Here is a 19,553-nt window from a genome sequence, read left to right as displayed (position 1 = left end):
GGACTGTTTTTGGACTTAATACCTAAGTTGCATGATCTTTGAAGTGAATTTTGTTTTAATGAACATTTTATTAAAATATCAACATATGTTAATTTTGATGACTGCCTTCTAACTAGTGAACATATAAACTTAACCAAAACCAAAACCAAATCCATTGCTACTGAGCTAATTCTGACTCATAGTGACCCTATAGCGCAGAGTAGAACTGCCCCATAGGGCTTCCAAGGCTGTAAATCTTTATGGAAGCAGACTGCCACATCTTTCTCCTATGGAGCGGCTGGTAGGTTAGCAGCTGAGTGCTTAACCACTGTGCCACCAGGGCTCCCATATAAACCTAGCCCCTGGTAATTAATTGCATATTTCATATTCTTACATTTTTGGTTCATGAAAAAAAAATTATGAAATTATGGAACTGAAAAATTAGTTTTATGCATAATATCATGGTCATAATTTGAATTGACGTATTAACCGTCTAATCACAAATGAGGGGTTCCAATTACTGTGACTTTTGTATTTAGAAACATTAAAGTTGATGGCCGTGTTATCTTTTTCATCTCTTTTGATGCTTGCCAGGGAAAATGCTGGAGGGAAATTCCAATTTATTCCATGATGTCTGTATTAGCTTGGGCTCAACCACAGAAGCAGAACCAGAACAAAGATTTAATACAAGAAATTGACTTATGCAATTTTGGGGGCTGGCTAAGCAAGTTTCAAGTCAGCAGGGCAGGCAGTCAGGAAGGGAAGATCACAGCAGGAACCCCAAGAGCATAAGCTTGTTGTCCACAGGTGTCAGTCAGGAAGGAATAGCCACAGGGAAGGGAGAGCAATTGTAGACCCATCTGTTGAATCGAATTTCTAGCTCTGGGAAGTTGGAAGCCCTGTTTTAAAGGCCTTCCAAATGATTAAGTCAGGCTCACCCAAGGCAATATCCCTTCTGGTTAACTGAAAGTCAACTGATTATTGACTTTAATCCCATGCAAAATCCCTTCACAGTAGCACCTGGATGAGGGTTTGATTCAATAACTAGGAGAAGGTGTGTGAGTGTGTGTGTGTGTGTGTGCGCGCGCGCGCGCTGTAAAATCGCTGCTGCCTCCTTTCTGTCTTCCAACTCTTATGAGGAGAGAGATCTTCTTTGTAGCTCGTCCTAACCAGAAACATAGTAGAGAGGCAGTTCTGGGCCTGTAGTTCAGTCTAGCAAACGTGACACATCACAAAGCCATCACAATGTTTAAGTGATTTGCTAGTAGTTTTAAATTCAGAAGAATATAAATGCTTACCACTTTTTCAGAGATTTACCTTCACATTTAGAATCACTTTGTAGTCATTATCTTCTTTTCCTTCTTTTTTAAATTTTTTTCTGGTGATGTAGGGGACAAGGGCGTCATGTCCTAAGGAGTAAGGTCAAGGTAGAATTTCAAAGCCTTCTTAGGGACTCTCTCACTGGGAACCAGACCAAAAACCAGAATCGTGTTCAAGATGGTGGGTCCCCATCAAAGCCACATGAGGGCTAGATTCCAACAATATCAATCTAATAATCCAAATTTTTAAAAAGAATAAAAACAGTAGCTCTCACTTATTAATAAGCATTTTCTTTTTGTCAGGTTCTATGCTAAATTCTTTATGCACTTAACCTCTTTAAAGCTCAGCAATGACTACGACCATATCAGCTTTGTTGTTGTTGTTGTTAGCTGCTGAGCTGGTTCTAACTGATAGCGACCCTAGATACAACAGAATAAAACACTGCCTGGTCCTTTGCAATCCTCACAATCATTGTTATACTTGACCTCATTGTTGTAACCACTGTGTCAATCCATCTTATTGAGGGTCTTCCTCTTTCTTGCTGACCCTCTATTTTACCATGCATGATGTCCTTCTCCAGGGACTGGTTCCTCCTGATAACATGTCCAAAGTATGTGAGACAAAGTCTGGCCATCATTGCTTCTAAGGAGCATTCTGGCTGTACTTCTTCCAAGACAAATTTGTTCATTCTTCTGGAAGCCCATGGTATATTCAATATTCTTCACCAACATCATAATTCAAAGGCATCAATTCTTCTTCAGTCCGCTTTATTCATTGTCTAGCTTTCACATTCATATGAGGTGATTGAAAACACCATGGCTTGGGTCAGGCACACCTTAGGCCTTAAAGTGATATCTTTGCTTAAAAACAATTTAAAGAGGTCTTTTTGCAACAGATTTGCCCAATGCAAGGTGTTATTTGATTTCTTGATTGCTGCTTCCATGGGTGTTGATTGTGGATCCAAGTAAAATGAAATCCTTAACAACTTCAATATTTTCTCCCTTTATCATGATGTTGCTTATTGGTCTAGTTGTGAGGATTTTTGTTTTCTTTATGTTGAGGTGTAATCCATACTGAAGACTGTAGTCTTTGATCTTCTTCACTAAGTGCTTCAAGTCCTCTTCATTTTCAGCAAGCAAAGTTGTGTCACCTGCATATCGCAGGTTGTTAATGAGTCTTCCTCTAATCCTGATGCCATGTTTTTCTTCATATGGTCCAGCTTCTCGGATTATTTGCTCAGTTTACCTTCTTTTCTAAAAGCAAAAGAATGCGTTTTTTTAAATTGCTAGATTGAGTTGTTAGATTAGTGGATTATAGTTGATTTATCCATGAAATTCTTTCACTGTTTTCATTATTTGGCAAAAAAATATTTTTTATCTTGAATGTATTTTAGCACGTCATCTTTCAGTCATTATTATCCTCCCATGATGTGACTATAAAACAAAAAATACATAAAAATCACTATATATTTTAATTTTTTATTGCTAATATATTAAACATTAAATTAAAAAAAATACAGTTTTGTCTCAGAAGATAAAATTCTAGAAATTCTGAAATTAGATCACCTTCTTACCTCAATGAAAGAAAAAGAACTGATGAGCATTCTTTCAAGTCTAAAGGAGACCATCTATCAGCTGATCATTTATCATCCAATCGAAAGCTCATTCGTATTAGACAATGGAAAATTTTATTTTGATAATTATCGAGGACTGAAGTTCATGCAAGATCTACTCAATGCTCTCTTAAGTGAAACCTCAATGAAAAATAAGACTGAGAATGATTTGTAGGTTCTTACCATGGTGAATCAGTTGCTTTTCAATATGAATAGTTCTGAATACCTCTTTAAGCTCCATCGAAATCTTAGATCAGCTCTTCACCTTGTGAGAAAAACTTCAACAGAAATAGCAAGTCTTACGGATACTCTTTTAAGCTCTCCTAATAAGAACTTCCGTACCTTGTATCCCATACTTCAAGAAGTTATACTTGCAAATGTAACCTATTTACTTTCCTTTATAAAGAATTCATTTCCCGTACAAAACAGAGCAACATTAGAAGTTACTAAGAGATTACTTGGTATAATCTCAAGAGCTGATGGTGAAAGTCATGTTCCAGAACCCCTCTTAGAATTGTCTAGAGCTCAGAGCATGCTGGTGTAAGACAGTGCTGAACTGGGAGATCTTGTCACATTAGTGGACTCCACTGTGAAACTTCTTAAGCTGGCCAAGAAAGTTTCCAAGAAGATGACCACTATTTTTGAAACTCATTTTATCTCTAATACCAATGACACTTTGAAATTCTTTGACAGTCTCTATTCCATTTTGCAACAAACAATTCAAAGTTCTGTGACTGAAATAACTACTTTAAAAAAGGCAGATCATTTAATGTATGAAAAGATAAAAGACTTGTTGAAGCCATTTCTTGAATTAACCTTTGGGATGATTAGAGTCAAACCTAATATTTCATAAGACTCTGATCTTTTCAATATGTCTTCAGCTGTACTCTCATCTGTGAACCAGTCCAAGGATTTTTTCTGATATTGTGGAAGAAACTGTTAAATTTTTAACTTTTGTGAAAATCCATTTGGGAGATCTGGAGCATCTTGTGGTGACGTTTAATAATGGAACTCAAATATTTTCTACGGATTCTTTCAACTTATGGAAAGAAATTCTGGACTGTTTAGTACCAGTAAATGACATCACCAACTGTCTTAGTCATCTAGTGCTGCGGTAACAGAAATACCACAAGTGGATGGCTTTAACAAAAAGAAATTTATTCCCTCACAGTCCAGTAGGCTACAAGTCCAAATTCAGGGTGTCAGCTCCAGGGGAAGGCTTTCTCTTCTCTGTCGGCTCTGGAGGAAGGTCCTTGCCATCAGTCTTCCCTTAGTCTGGGAGCATCTCAGCACAGGAACCTCAAGTTCCAAAGGGTGCACTCTACTCCTGGCACTGCTTTCTTGGTGGTATGAGGTTCCCATGTCTCTCTGCTTGCTTCTGTCTTTTATATCTCAAAAGAGATTGGCTTAAGACACTACCTAATCTTGTAGACCTCATCAATATAACTGCCACTAATCCATCTTATTACATCATAGTGATAGCATTTACAACACATAGGGAAATCACGTCTGAAGATAAAATGGTAGACAATCATATAATACTGGGAGTCATGACCTAGACAAGTTGACAGATATTTTGGGGGGACACAGTTCAATTCATGACACCAGCCAAATGGACATTTTACACCCTAATCCAATTTCCAGTCATAGTTGCTCTCAAGATACAAAATGGCAAAGAATTCATGAAATGATCCTTTTTTTGGATGAAGTGTTATCACAAAATAGCACCGAAATGGGGACTTACTTGAAAATGGTGATTGAACTCACCTTAGGAGCTCTTTGGGATAACTTAAAGAAAGATGACTGAATATTTTTATTCTGTTGTTGACATTTGCTCGGCATTCAAATAAACTTTGGAAACCATAGCAACGGTTGTAGAGAACTTGGTGGGAAATCAGCAGTGACTACGGAGGTGCTTTGAGTAAAGTTTTATTTTTCAATACTTCTTTGATTCGGAATATAACTCACCAACAACTTGAAAAAACAATCCAAATTGTGTTAAGTAGAATAGCTCTTTTGAGAAAGTGGCTTCTCCTGAACACCTCTCAGTGGATGAATTTTAGAGATGTTTATTAATACAACTACAAGAAAGAATGACTTGTCAGAAAAAGAAGAGAGGACCACGACAGCGATGATTGATTTTCCTTACATGTTCAATCCATTATCATGTTTCAAAAAATACATGAAGAGAATATTTGTATTGACTGAATTCTGGCAAAAAGAAGTCCCACTGACAGATCAAAGGTATTGAAACACCTAATTCTCTTCACTTTTTTTTCACTGCAATAACTATAAAATAGAATCATGCAAAAGTTACATTAAAACAGGGTAAATAATTCTTCTGGACTTCAACATCTATTACACTTTGAAGTCAGCTTCAACATAGATTGTTTGATATTCAATCTTTCCCTTTTACTATTTAACTCATTATTTGGAATTCACATATACCTTGATTTTATTTTCAAAAATAAAGACATACTATTCACTTGTCTGAAGACTACATACATAAACAATTTTTCTATTCATATTCTTTGGTAGCCAAGTGTCCTACTATTTGATATGCAGGACAGAATATGAAGTCACTCACTTCACACAGAAAATTGTGTTTTCAGTTGTAGCTCACAAATGAAAAGGTCCAGGTAGCTATTGGTTTCTGCCCTCTTTAGATATGGCCCAACTATACATGGTTGATTCCTGTTCTTGAAAGCTCCAATTCTGACAATTTTTGTGCTCTAGGCATAGGCAGATGCTTTAGATTGGAAGCATTGTGTGCACATCTTGGTATGCAGAGTACAAGAGATGCTGCTTCCACTCCAATCCCTCCTTTCTGCGTGTGTGATGATACCATTTAAATGGTCCATGGCCCCCACTTTATCTAAGTCCCTCGTGGGGATTGGAGGTGTCATCTTAACTCTGGCTCATTTGCCAAGGAATCTGACCTCCTTTCTGTTAATTCTCTTATTATAGGGCATCACCTTGGATCCAATAATTTTTTATGTCTTGAAAGGATTTCTTTGGTTAGTGAAACTGATGTCCATTGGCACAAAGAACTACCTCTGCTTCAGATTTTGAATGCTGGCTTTCAGAACTTCCCTGACTTATCTACTTATATTCACTAATCTCAAGCCATACTGTACTTGACTTCAACACTCTGCTCTGAATTTTCTTTTGAACTCGAGTGGTTCCAGCAACCTTTGCTTTCCACTGATCCCAGCTTTGAACCCAATTCTTTCATTTCTCCGTGGAGGGAATTTATACCATGCTTCAAAACTGGAACCTTAGCAATTGTTACCTGACTAGGACATGACTACCATAGTCAGACTCTAAATTCACAAAGTTTAGTTTCCAATTTAACTCTACTTTATGATTATTTCCTCTCATTCTTTCTTCTTGTTTTCAGTATCCTTTTTTGTCAACTTTTTGAGGGTGGAAGATATACAATGTCCAAAACTCAAAATATCATTGATCATGGGTTTGTGGTCAGACTGGCTGACTTTGGTGTGAGGTTGGCTCTACTATTCACTCATTTTCTAAATTTGAGCAAGCCATTTACACTTTCTGAGCCAATGTTTATTTGTAAAATGGAGATTATAATGGTACTTTCTGTAACATAAACTTTACATATGCATTTAATATGCACATTAATATGCATTTAAAAATGAAACAAAATATTAAAAACAATAACAACGCAACAGCCACAGACATCTGGGAAAAACATTTGTTTAAAATTAAAAAGAACAAAAAGAACAACAAAGAACCAAAAAAGTAGAATTTTCCCCAAATATTCTGAAGGTTTACTGCAAGAAAGTTCCTAGAGTTGAGACTCCCTGGTGGTAGAGGTCTGGCCTTGAGCAGACTCCATTTTTCCTGCCTCGATGTACAGGGAAGAGAAGATCGGTAGCCTCAGACCCAAGTCCTTTGATTTTTTGTCCCAACAGCCCTCTGGGCCCCTGATGACTTTGCTTCAGATTCGGTTTTCTTCATCAGCTCCTTGCATTACTTCTGTACCATTCTACACTACCTCCGATTAGAATCCCATTCCAGCTCAAAATGAATGCTACACTTAAGCTATTTACCAGTCTCTAAATCTATAATTTTTTTTTTCTCATGAGTATATTGGTGATTCATGGTAGAATTCCTACTTCCCATGTGGGAGACCTGGGTTTGATTCCAAGCCAGTGCACCTCATGTGCAGCCACCACCTGTCAATGGATGCTTGTATGTTGCTATGATGTTGAACAGATTTCAGTGGAGATTCCAGACTAAGACAGCCTGGGAAGAAAAGCCTGGAGATCTACTTTCAAGATTCAGTCAATGAAAACCTTATGGATCACGGCGATCTGATTCCATTGTGCGTGGGGTTGCCATGAGTTGGGGCTCACTCAGTGGCAGTTAACAAGGACAAATCTATCATAAAAATAAGACAAACGGACTAAAGAGGAATTGAAACACTAGCAGAAAAAGGCAGTGACCTAAATCTGTCTTTTTTCTTATCTGAAAGCCTTCACAAGATTGTGTAGGTCACTGAAAAGTAGACCTTGAAGTCCACATGAGCCGGGGATGGGAGGTTAGGAACATGCAATATTCCAGCTGGAAGGCAGATTGCTCCTCAATGTCAGCTTCTCCTAAGAGCTTGTCAGAAATACAGAATCCCAGGCCTGCCCCAGATCTTCCCATCAAAGCATTAATTTAGCAAGATCCCCAGGAGATTCTTAAGCTCACTGTGGTTTGAGAAACGCTGAACTAGACCAAGCTCCTCAGTTTACAGTTTGAGAAATCAGAAACCATCGGTGACTATATAGGGAGAGTCTGTGAAATAACCTCTCTTTTGCTCTGAAGTCAATGATCATTTAGGCACAATTAAAAATGTAGTCATTAAAACTTGACAATTTACCAAAATTTCTATTACCTGTTGGTGATTAATAAATAACTCTATATACTGTCATTTTTTCTACGGCCAGAAATAAAAGTGACAGGTAAGTTTATTTTTCTATGCCACCGAAAGGCAATTCAGCAAGAATATCCCACTGAGCTACTTTCTAATTCAACTATATTTTCATTATAACTTAAAAATAACTTTTTTCTGCTTATCGTTTAGTTTATAGCTATTCTATGCTCTGATCTCTGGGATCCTTTGAGCTGCCCATTGCAATATTTTATATAGCTCTGCTTTATAGTCAAAAGCACTGAATGGTTTTAGAATCTCCTTAATCTACAGTTAACTTGTGTAAGTATAAAGAACCAACAGTTTTCATCACCTCAGGGATTACAGTGCCCCGGCTTGTAAATGTATTTAAACATTAAACTTACGTTTGTCCTGATACATACACACATCGACACCAAGCTGAAATTTGCAGCTAACGTATGATAATTGCATTCTTTAAGGACTAGTTGGAATCTCAACAACAGAAAAATAATATTCCAATGGGAGAAAATCAACAATGCCTGGGGAGGTGGCTTTATAAGTCCAATACCTTAACCTGTACCTGTTGCCATAGAGTCAATTCTGACTCATAGAGTAGAACTGCCCCATAGGGTTTCCAAAGAGCAGCTGGTGGATTTGAACTGCCAACATTTGGTTAGCAGCCAAACTCTTAACCACTGCGCCACCAGTCCAATAGTGATGCTTCACTAGGCAGGATTGCTCTATTGCTGCACTTTAGTCACTTTACCACCACAGCAGAACTAAAAGTTAACCTTTTTTTTTTTTGGGAAGTTTCATTCTTCGGGGGAAACTACATTTAAAGCAACATGTTGAAAAATACTGAATTGCATAGAAAAGTTGACCCTTGATGTGGTCTCAGAAAGCTGAGCTTTCTATTGTCATGCTGCTTCCCTGAGCTGTCTAAGGATCTTGGTGTGGCGCTGTCTTGGAGAGACATGTGACATCACTAGCTCTGTCCCTGCTTCCCGGGACGTGAATAACTCAACATTCTGAGGTTTTGTTTTGTTTTTTAAATTGTAGTGATTGTATATGTAACAAAACGTTTGTCATTTTAATATTTTTTACATGTAGAATTCAGTGACATTAAATACATTAGCCGTGTTGTTCTACTATCACCATTATCTGTTTCCAAATTTTTCCATCGCCCTTAACAGAAGCTCAGGTTTTAAAGGGGATGGACTTTTTTGAGACGCCAAGAGATTGACTTTTTTTTTTTTTTCCTTTTAATTAACCAAACAAAGATTCTCCCTTTCAGGGAGTTTCTTTGGGCAGCTGTACTCTTAACCAGTTGATATGTCTGTGAGTCAAAGTATTTTTATTCTTCTGTTAGAAATGTTTCACAGATAAACAATGTTAATTACTACATTCAGTGGTGTCTGATATGTGAGGATGGTTTTGAGTTTTGGAAAGAGTACAAACTCATTGGAAAGTGGAATAAAAGTTATTTTGGGACAAAAAAATGTTACATCTTTGAATTACTGAGTCCTTTTCTCCAGCGGATTATGATATAACTCTGAAGAAGACCTAATTTGTTTTGAACAATGGCAGCTTATTAAAAAAAATTGATGTGGATACTTTACTCAAACTCCTCAGAAATGGACTACATAAAGACCAGCACACACGCGCACGCACACATACACACGCACACACCTCAACTGTCTAGGAGTTTATTTAAAAATTAAAAAAAACAAAACACAAAACCCTGAATGGTACTTTGAACCCAGTAGAGATGCACTTCTGTTACAGATTTTGGCCTTTGATGCTATGTTTTATTTTTTCCTAAGTGTTGTAGAAACGTGTCAAGTTTTCCAGCAGCCTGCACAGCCCTCCAGAGCCGTCATGACTCTGCAGAAAGTGAAGATGCTCGCTGCGCACATGTTCATCATCTTTGCAGGTGGGTTGCTTCTGTAATGCTTGCTAATTGTTCTGTGCTAATTCTCAGAGCTCCGTTGTCAGGGAGACTGGGAGATTACTGGGAGTTTCTTTTAGAATGAAGTGCAGCCTTCTCAGTCTTCCTTCTAAGGTCCTGAGGGAACTGGTATGCCCTTTCTAGCCTCATTTCCACTCCACACCTGCAGGACATGGCTCCAGTCCAACTGAGCAACCCCTTTCCTGCTCCTTTGTGAGGCTTCTGGGCTCTGTGTCTCTTTGCTCACGGAACGTGCTTTCCCTCATCGCCTTGACCTGGACTCCACCTGGACTCTGTCCCGAGCAGAAGGCATCTTTTCCAGGACCGTGTCAAACTTCTTTTCTGGAAATGACCTTGATTTATATCAAATGCAGTACTTTCATTTCTTACTTCTCCCTCTTGTATTAGAGTCAAGGTTTCTTGAAGGCAGCAGCCATGTCTTATCTCCTGTGCATACCCCGTGTCCGACACAGAAGATGCATTCGATCAACGTGTGCTGAGTGGATGCATTCAGTTTCCTGAATTCCCAGGACGCTTTCTTTATAGTCTTTGCCCTTACCGATTGCGTTTTTGTTTTTAGTACCCTTTTCCTTCAGTAGTCTGTAACCCCATTGAGAGCAAGATCAGTGTCTTATTCAATCTGTGTCTCCACAGAAATGAAAGCTTGTCAACATCCTCAATTTATAGTTGAGGAAACAAAGAATCAAAAGAGCTGACAACTTGTCCAACTTCACACATCAAGACAGCTTTTTTATGGTGCACTCTATGGTCTTCTAGTCTTGAATGACATACCTCCTAAACACATTTTTTTATGACTTCTTCTAAAAAGGGGGTCTGTTTATGATAAATGCTCTGATGCTTAACAGACTTTATTTCTTTTGTTTCACATTTTAATAAAAGATTTTGTAAGAGGCACATTTTACATTTTCTCAAATAAGGAGACCTATATTCCAAATCAGTAAACTAACAAGATAAGAAGAAAATAAAACCAAATGAGGCATCCAGGTGGCATGTTTCTGAAAAAAGACGGCTTTGGGTATACTGTATTGGTGCTACACTGTACATGGCCCCAAAACTGAGTTTAAAAATGACTTTTGAGAAACAATGCAATAACGTAAGAGTCGGGACTGAAATTTTTCTTTAATTGAAAAAAAAAAATAAGAGGTTTAATTACTCATAAAAATACATTAGATCTTCTCTAAGGAAAAACATGAAAATGTTTATCAAGCATCTACTATGTACAAAGTCATGTGCTAGAGGCTAGAAATGGTACAAACAAGTGAAAAAAATCCCACCACATTTTTTGCTTACGATATTTATGGTCCAGTAGGAGACACTAAATTTAAATAAATACAGTAAGTAAGATGAGTTCTATAGCAGAGATTTGTACAGCTCGGGGAGAGAAGGAGAGCTAGTGGTAAACCCTGGGGAAGAGAGACAGTGACTGAGGTGGCATCTGAAAAATAGATTCAGGCAGAGGAAGCAGCAGTGCAGTGAAGAAGGTGCCAGATGGCATTGAGAAGAAGGGAAGGAACATGAGAAATGAGTGCAGAGGTGGGATGGAGGCAACGTGCAGCCTTTGGCCAGAATCCTAGAGCCAATGGAGAGAGAACCAACGATGAACTCTCCTTTTAGGAAGACCCTCTGGTAGAATGGAAGGTGAATTGGCTGGTGAGATGGGGCACAGGACCAGCTAGGAGCCTGCTAGCCTGCTGGGCGTGAACTGGTGGGGTGCTGAACCAAGGTAGGACAGCAATGGAGAGGAGAGGGCAGAATCCAGAGCTATTGGGAATAAAATTGAGCAGCTGGAAAGACTGGTTGACTGTGAGGAATACAGTAGGGAGAGAGTCTTGAATGGCTTTTAGGATTTGACTTGCGAGGCCAGATGGATGGTGAGACCCTAAAATAGACCGTCTATATACTGAGTGTCATCACTCAAGCTGGGACACTTTTTAGAATGCAAAAGGAGACGCTGTTCATAATTACACCAGGGCAATAGGTGCAAGCCAGGACTGTCCTGGGTAAACTGGGTGAATGGCTGGCTACCCTACATGAAGTGGGTACAGGAAGAGGGGCCAGTTTGCGGAAGGAGAGGAAGGAAAGTAATTTCTAGACATTCTTGTTGGACCAGGAAAAACCACAAACTATTTAATGGGTTACCTTTAGAACTCAAAAGCACAGCATTTCCTCACCATCCGAAAATTTATCTTGATGATTTAAGAAGTCTTTGTGAATTTGTATCATTTTGAATCTTTGAAAAAATAATTTTGTGAGAGTGGCTAGTTTGGGAGTGAATTGTTTACTAATTACTTCTCTCTGTGTTTCTTCTGGCAGAAAACCCTTCTTTGATTAAGGATGTTCTGTGTGCTACTCCGAGTTGCAAGCAAGGTGGGATAAGGCCTCTCATTTTATCTGTTATGCAAGGACTCACTTTGCTGCATGACCATTACCAGGTTTGTAGTCTTTTCTTTCAGAACTTTGTTGTCATTACTATTGGCCCATGCAATATAGTCAAGCTATTCTAAGCTTGCTTGCTTTGTCCTTATAATCAAAGCCACTGTGTTATACAGGGTTATATTGGAAGTTAGTCCTGCAGAGAGATTACTCACCCTTCCTCCCTCTTGGGTTTCCCCAGTGGTGTGCTGATGATAACTAGCATTTACCCACAAGAGATGATTGTTAAATTTTTAGGAATTTTGCAAGCTGGTTGTTAATTATTTAACATCAAATTATATAAACTTATGATTAAGTAAATTATATTAAAAGTAAAGGTAATAAATACTCAACTTTTGACTTCCTAATAATTTTATCACGTTTTACTAGTATCTATGTTTTTGAGAGTATTTAAACGAAAAACCAAACCCATTGCCGTGGAGTTGATTCCGACTCATAGTGACCCTATAGGACAGATTAGAACTGCCCCATAGGGTTTCTGAGCTTTTGATTAGCAACCGAGCACTTAACCACTGCACAACATCTCCTATATCTGTATGGTGGAAATACTAAATAACAATGTATAGAGTATATATAGTTTTATGTTCAGTGATGTCCAGTTGGTAGCTTGAAACAAACCACTGTGGTAGCATTTACACCGTGAACATTGACAAATGCTACAGATCAGTTCGTTTTTCTCAGGGAGCCAGTTGTTAAACATTTACCAGTCCATCGCTGATTCTGACTAGTTGAATACCCTGACAAGTACCAAGAACTGATACCTCCATGGGAACCAGCACAGCAGTTTTCTTTTTGTTAATTTGGACAAGTGCCAAAAAGCTCCCATGCAGCTGGATTGAGGAATGTGGCTTTTACCTGGGACCTTACTCTCTTGACCACTGGGCCCACAGGGCAGGCCTGACCTGCTTGGGAAGCTTGAACAATGGTGATGGATGATGTTTTGCCAAAAATGGAGTGTGATCTGCCTTTCTTCTAGATCCAGTTATGAATATTGTTTATTGCTTTTGAGGCATAGTAACTCCACCTACCCATACATGCAGGGAATGGTGAATTATCACAGCCGGTAGACCAAAAGATGGCACAGAGAAGACCAGAGATAGTCATGCTGAACTCCTACAACACAGTGTGGGCGTAAAAGCCCTCACCTCTATGAGACTGTGAAGCAGATGACAGCTGTTAATTCTTAACCATGTTCTCGGGCCTTGGGAAGAATGGTGTACAGGAGCAGAAAGCTCTGTGTGAGTTTGTGGAGACAATTGCTCCTGCAGCCCCAGTACTTCATCATGGTTATACTGATTTATTTAGATCACCAAATTCTTATTTCTAGGTTGTGCAGCTCTTTGTCAGATATTAAATGTGGACAGACATTTACAAAGAAAAAAATTTGTAGACAATTTTTGAGTACTGAGTGACATTTGTGATAATAAAACATGCAAAGGACTCCAGATGTCATAGTAACTGGCTCTCAGAGTAAAGACGGAAGACTGTATTTAGAGTTCATATTAACTATATGATTGTCTGTAGTCTGACTGGATAACAGTTAGCTAGATTTTGATAAAGATCAGAAGTTCCTGTCTATGACGACAAACATAAAATATTGCTTATCTCAGGATGCAAAGCTTTTAGGATGTGTCTATGGTTCGAGGCCCTCAAGTGTGCCTGGCTTTTAGAAATAGAAATCTTTTCCAGGCTGTGGAATACAATGGGCCCTGTGCCCAGCAGAGGCAGGCAAAGGGCACAATGCCAGTTTCAGTTTTTTCAATGCCTAAATAAACATTCTAATATAGTTTTCTCGATACCAACTTGGAATTCTTATTGGAAATCAAAGTCTCAACTATTGAATCAATATGATGCAAGTTCAGAGATGTTAGATCCTTAACCTCTTCCGCTTATTGTTCTGAACAGTAGAAAGTAAGAATAAGGAGCTGAATGGGGATCAGAAATTAAACTTCAAAAAAGACAATAAGTGCCCAACAGGTCTCAATACTTCTGGGATAAGCGGAATCAAAGAATGTGGCTGGAACTCCAGGTTGAACTGGGCCTTTCTAACACTTCCCCAAATCTAGACCTTTGGACCTACCTGTGGACGTGCCTGACTAATGTCTGGATGATTACAGACCTGTCCTCACTGGGGGATGAGGGTTTGACTTGTGCTGCCTTTTCCAGGTGATGGTCTTACCCCATCCTAAAGCAGAGACTAGTGAATGCCAGTCTCTGAACCTTTGTAATTGACACTACTCTATACCGGGGGGGCAGTATGATGTGATGAAAGAAATTAGATCTTTTCTTCCAATACTTTCTGCTATTACGGAGGAAAGTGACATTTCCTTCTCTATAGCTCCCTATACATGAAAAATATTTTGCTAAATTTAAGAATGAAATTCAGACATATTGATCTTCTATACTTTGGGATCCTGTAGGGTCTCTGGGTGGTACAAATGGTTAAGAACTTGACTACTAACTAAAAGGTTGGCAGTTCAAACCCACCCAGAGGGGCCTTGGAAGAAGGGCCTTGCGATTTGCTTCCAAAAGCTCACAGCCATGAAAATCCTGTGGAGCACAGTTCTACTCTACACACATGGGGTTGCTAGGAGTGGGAATCGACTCAATGTCAACTCGTATACCTTGTAAGTGACAGGCTATTATAAATGCCTGGAATTAAATTTAATTTGGAGATAGTTACAAATTTTAAACTAGAGGTACTTTTCTATGAGGAAATTCCCTACTGGAAGAGACCTATGTAATAGATTCATTAAACTTAGATGTTCTCAGAAATGAGTTACTTCTGAAGAAGACACCAATTTCTACCTATTGTTCTGACCTGATAATATCTGTGTGTCCATGTGCTAGGAAGATGGGCCTTTCTGGAGGAAGGAGAATATAGGGCCTGTGAAATGTTTAGGGTAGAGAATTGGAGAATAGTTAGAGAGCACTACACTTAGAAATAAGAGCAGAGTGTGAAATCCTATGGGGCTTTTATGTACATTATTAGAAATGTACTCATGGAATTGAGCCTTCGGACTGGATCTATCCATCTGCCTTGCCTGTATTTATTACTATTCTGTTTCCTTTTTGCATTCCTGTAGTCATATCTTATAATGGATGGGGTCTGTACGCTTGTCTTTAGAGGAAGTAGGTGGGAAGCTGTAGGAGGCTGTGTCTCCCAGGGGTTACAGACTTCCCAGGACTGAGTAAGCAATGGGAATTTAAGAGAGGAAAGGAAAAGAAATCTGTGTCCCTGAGTCCCCCACAAAATAGAAAATGAAGAGACGCAAGGCAGTAGGCACCACTGCACTGTTGCTGCTCTTGCCAGAGTGCGTGGTGACCTTCATATTGCTGAATCCAGTGGTTAATTCTCACTCTGCACCTCGCTTGATCTATCTGTAGTGTCCAACACTGGCAAGTTCTCCCCTTTTAAATCACTTTTTCACTTGGCTTCTGAGACCTTGCTCTGCCCTGGGCTCCTCTTATGTTTTTAGATGCACCTTCTCCATCGCCTTTCTGATCCCTCTCCATGTCATATTGTCCTAGGCTCAGTCTTTAGACCATTCCTCTTCTCTGTCCTTACATACATCTTCTCTGTCTTTACTTATTTATATCCTGACCCACTTCCACCTTTACTTCTCCAACTCAGACCTCCCCTGCACTTCAGGCTTGTATATTCAGTCACCTTCTTGACATTTCCACTTAGAGGGGAATAGAACTCTCAAACCCAACATATCTAACAAAGAAGTCCTGATTTTTCCACCCAATATTTCCCTCCAGTGGTGTTCTTCTCCTCAGTTGTTTGGGTCAAACACGTGGGTATCATCCTAGGCCCTTTTTGGTTTCTCTGTTAGTGCATTCTGTCAGTTATACCTTCAAGAATGAATCCAGAATCTGGCCACCTTCTACCACTTCCACGAGTACCACCCCGGGGTCCAAGCTGCCGTCACATTTCAACTGGATTGTTACAATCCTAACTGGTCTCTCTGCTTTTCTTCTCCTAAGCTCTATTGTCAGTTCAGTAGCCAGAATGATCCTTCTAAAACATCTGTCAGGTCATATCACTCCTCTGCTCTTCAGCCAGCCCCTTCTCCACAGCTTGCATTGACCTACTGCAGCAGAGGCTCTAAATCCTCTCTTGACATTAAAGGTCCTGCTCTCCTGACATTCCACCATTCTCTGTCTTTAGCTTTTCTTGGAACATGCATTTGTTAGTCCTTTCTGGTAACCTGAATGATTCATGATTATCATTTTCAAAAGAAACCAATCGTGGTTTTGAGAAGAATATGTTAGAAGTTTTCTTTAGACAGAAATACTATGTACATGTCCACTTAAATTCAATACCTTCCCATAAACTGCATAACCAGGGTCTGTGCTTCCAATATCAGTAAGAATCGAGTGATATAAATAAAATATAGTGACATAAATAGATTCTGAAGATGTAAATAAACTATATATGGCAAAATTACTGTGTCGAGGGAATACGTATGTATTTGTGCGTGTGTCTGTACACAGACATAAATACATGTGTGGATCTTTCCAGGTTGCTTTACATTTTGTTGTCTATATTAGTCACTTAATTTCACATAAAATAAATGTTTTGCAGTTTACCAATTTATAGGTGTTGTTTTGCAAAATTATTGATTTTATTTTGAATAAAACTAGTTGAATGCTTCAAAGATATTGTTGAGATGTTCATGGAACTTACAGGGAGCTTCAAGATGCTCTAAGGCCTGGGATCTAGACCAGTGGTTTCCACCTGTGCTCGGCAGAGTCCTGGGAGTCCCTCCACCTGCACTGGGAGGGGCAGGAGCCTTTCAGGTTTACTGCAGACCTTCAAGGCTGTGCAAGTTTATTCACCTTACATACAGGCAGTCACATAAGATTTCTTTTCAATCATAGGTTTTGTGGCTATAACTTTTGAAAGCCTCAGTTTTCAAACAAGGAACTGAGCTCCTGAGGAGGGGTGCCCAGGTCTTTCAGCTGAGTAGTATGTGTTCTCTGCCATGCACTGGACTGCTGTGGGTCGTGCCCTGTGCCAGGCGGTCGTGTATGACATCTTACCTGGCTAGTCAGTGGCAGAGCCACGAGTAAGATCTGTGTTCTGTTTCTACTACTCTGTAACACACAGAAGCAATTGGAAATGACTGGATATTCTCAGTCTCCAATGTTGTGTTTCCTGAGACCAAGCAAAATAAACAAAAACCTTATAGTGCGTGTAATTCTTAGTAAGGGTACATCTTGATCTGGAAACCATACTTGACCATATATAAATAAGTACGCATGTGTCTGATCTATCTCTTTTCTGTGTTTTACAGGAAATCAAACAGATATGGTTGTCACCTACTCAGCTAGATTGTGAAAGTCTTAGCAGGAATCTTTCTAGATCCTTGGAAAGCTTCAAGAGCAACTTGGAGGATGCCACTGAGGAGGACTGCCAATGTCAGCCAGTACTAGAAACAATCCAGCAGCACACACACATGTAATAATGTCTGATTTGGGATTCATGTCCTTCTTCAGTATTTTCGTTTATAAAGAAGATGTCTAGTATTTTTAAATGTTATTTTCAGACAACAGTATACTACTTCTGTTCTTAATGTGTATACCTTCCCTAAACAACATCAACATTTTCTATGACTTGACGATTTTAAATTGTAAAAATGTAAGAGCAGCTTTGGGCATAAGGCTAGCTTTATTGGTGATCAAGATATTAGACTAAAATATCATGATCTGTGATTATAATATAGTATTAAATACAGTCTGCAAGAACATATTTTTCAAATTACCTTCATATTTGATTAATTTTGTCCAGTGTTCTAGAAGTGTAAACCACCAGTAGAGGAAATCAAGCATTTTGTATTCCACAGATGGTTTATTCACAGAAAGAATGATGTGCATCTGACTGCTTGCTATCCTAATTTCTCATACACTTCATGATATATTCTATCTATTCTTTTCACATTTTTGAAAAACCATTTATTATGCATCCTTATTCCCCTGATTCATCTTGCTTGGCAGGGACTCTGAGAAGAAGATATTGGAATTGTGATATTAATGGATATTCATACACACATGGTGTAAGGAGACATTTTGTGTCTGATTATCTGAGGAATTTTATGGAAATGTGATCTTGTTATCCAGCTCATCTCCTAGGAACTGAGGCAGTATTATTCACTCCAATATTGTTTCTGGTGTTTTATCTTGTCTAATTTAACTTTAATTTTCTGCCATTTTAGATTGGCCAAAAGCCTGGGGGAGACTTTGTCATCAGGGAATCCCGTTATGACTTTTCTTAGTAATTTCAAAGTAACTGATGGTGAGTGTGTGGTTTCTTCATGTCTGCTTGATGAAAAATTAAATTTAGTTTCTCACCCAAATGTATTGTGAAAATAAAACATATAAAGAAGTTAAGCTAAATGTGGAAAATACCAATTTAGAAGCTGGCTGGCTTGATGTATTTGGGATTGCTTAGGAAAGTTCTCAAATTCTGGAGTACCAAAATCAAGAGGAGGAATGAAGAGGAGCTTCTGTGGTCTTGGTTTTGTCCTGGCCTACCTCCTTGGATAAGTCATTTGATATCTGTGAATCTCTTGTTTCTTCATTTGTGTAACCTAGACAATTCATAAAGCTCCTTGTAGCATCAATATGCCGGTTTCTCATACAGTACTTGGTCACACTGTTCAGTAAGAAAAAGGTCTTTCTTTTTTTTTTAAATTTAAAACTTCTTTTTTAAATTATCCTTTAGATGAAGGTTACAGAACAAACTAACGTCTCATTAAACAGTTAGTACACATATTGTTTTATGACATCGGTTAACAACCCCACGACATGTCAACAGTCTTCCTTCTCGACTTTGGGTTCCCTGTTACCATCTTTCCTGTCCCCTCCTGCCTTTTAGTCCTTGCCCCTGGGCTGATGTGCCCCTTTAGCCTAGTTTTGGTTTATGGGACTGTATAATCTTTGGCTGAAGGGTGAACCTTGAGAGTGACTTCATTACTGAGCTAAAAGGGTGTCCAGAGGCCATTCTCTCCTGGTTTCTCCAGTCTCTGTCAGGCCAGTAAGTCTGATCTGTTTTTGTGAGTTACAGTTTTGCTCTACATTTTTCACCAGCTCTGTCTGGGACCCTCTATTGTGATCCCTGTCAGAGCAGTCAGTGGTGGTAGCCGGGCACCATCTAGTTGTACTGGACTAATCTGGTGGAGGCCATGGTAGTTGTGGTCCATTAGTCCTTTGTATCTTTAGTTTTCTTCATTCTCCCTTGCTCCAGAAGGGGTGAGACCAGTGGAGTATCTTAGATGGCTGCTCACAGGCTTTTAAGACCCCAGATGCTACTCATCAAAGTAGAATGT

The 19,553-nt window shown here is 39.0% G+C and overlaps 1 protein-coding gene across 1 annotated transcript in view; it reads left to right on the top strand.

Annotated features, from left to right (window-relative positions):
• Positions 1-19,553, top strand: part of ABCA13 (ATP binding cassette subfamily A member 13) — a 527,556-nt gene that overhangs the window by 131,148 nt on the left and 376,855 nt on the right. Inside the window, 9 exon segments of the mRNA XM_023724448.1 lie at positions 2,819-3,824; positions 3,826-4,025; positions 4,520-4,713; positions 4,716-4,965; positions 4,967-5,155; positions 9,641-9,750; positions 12,100-12,218; positions 17,523-17,686; positions 18,441-18,520. Of these exon segments, the coding sequence (XP_023580216.1) occupies positions 2,819-3,824; positions 3,826-4,025; positions 4,520-4,713; positions 4,716-4,965; positions 4,967-5,155; positions 9,641-9,750; positions 12,100-12,218; positions 17,523-17,686; positions 18,441-18,520 (2,312 nt within the window).

Source organism: Trichechus manatus, unplaced genomic scaffold (assembly GCF_000243295.1).
Source record: "Trichechus manatus latirostris isolate Lorelei unplaced genomic scaffold, TriManLat1.0 scaffold00247, whole genome shotgun sequence".
NCBI lineage: Eukaryota > Metazoa > Chordata > Mammalia > Sirenia > Trichechidae > Trichechus > Trichechus manatus.
This window is presented reverse-complemented; position numbering and strand designations above follow the sequence as displayed.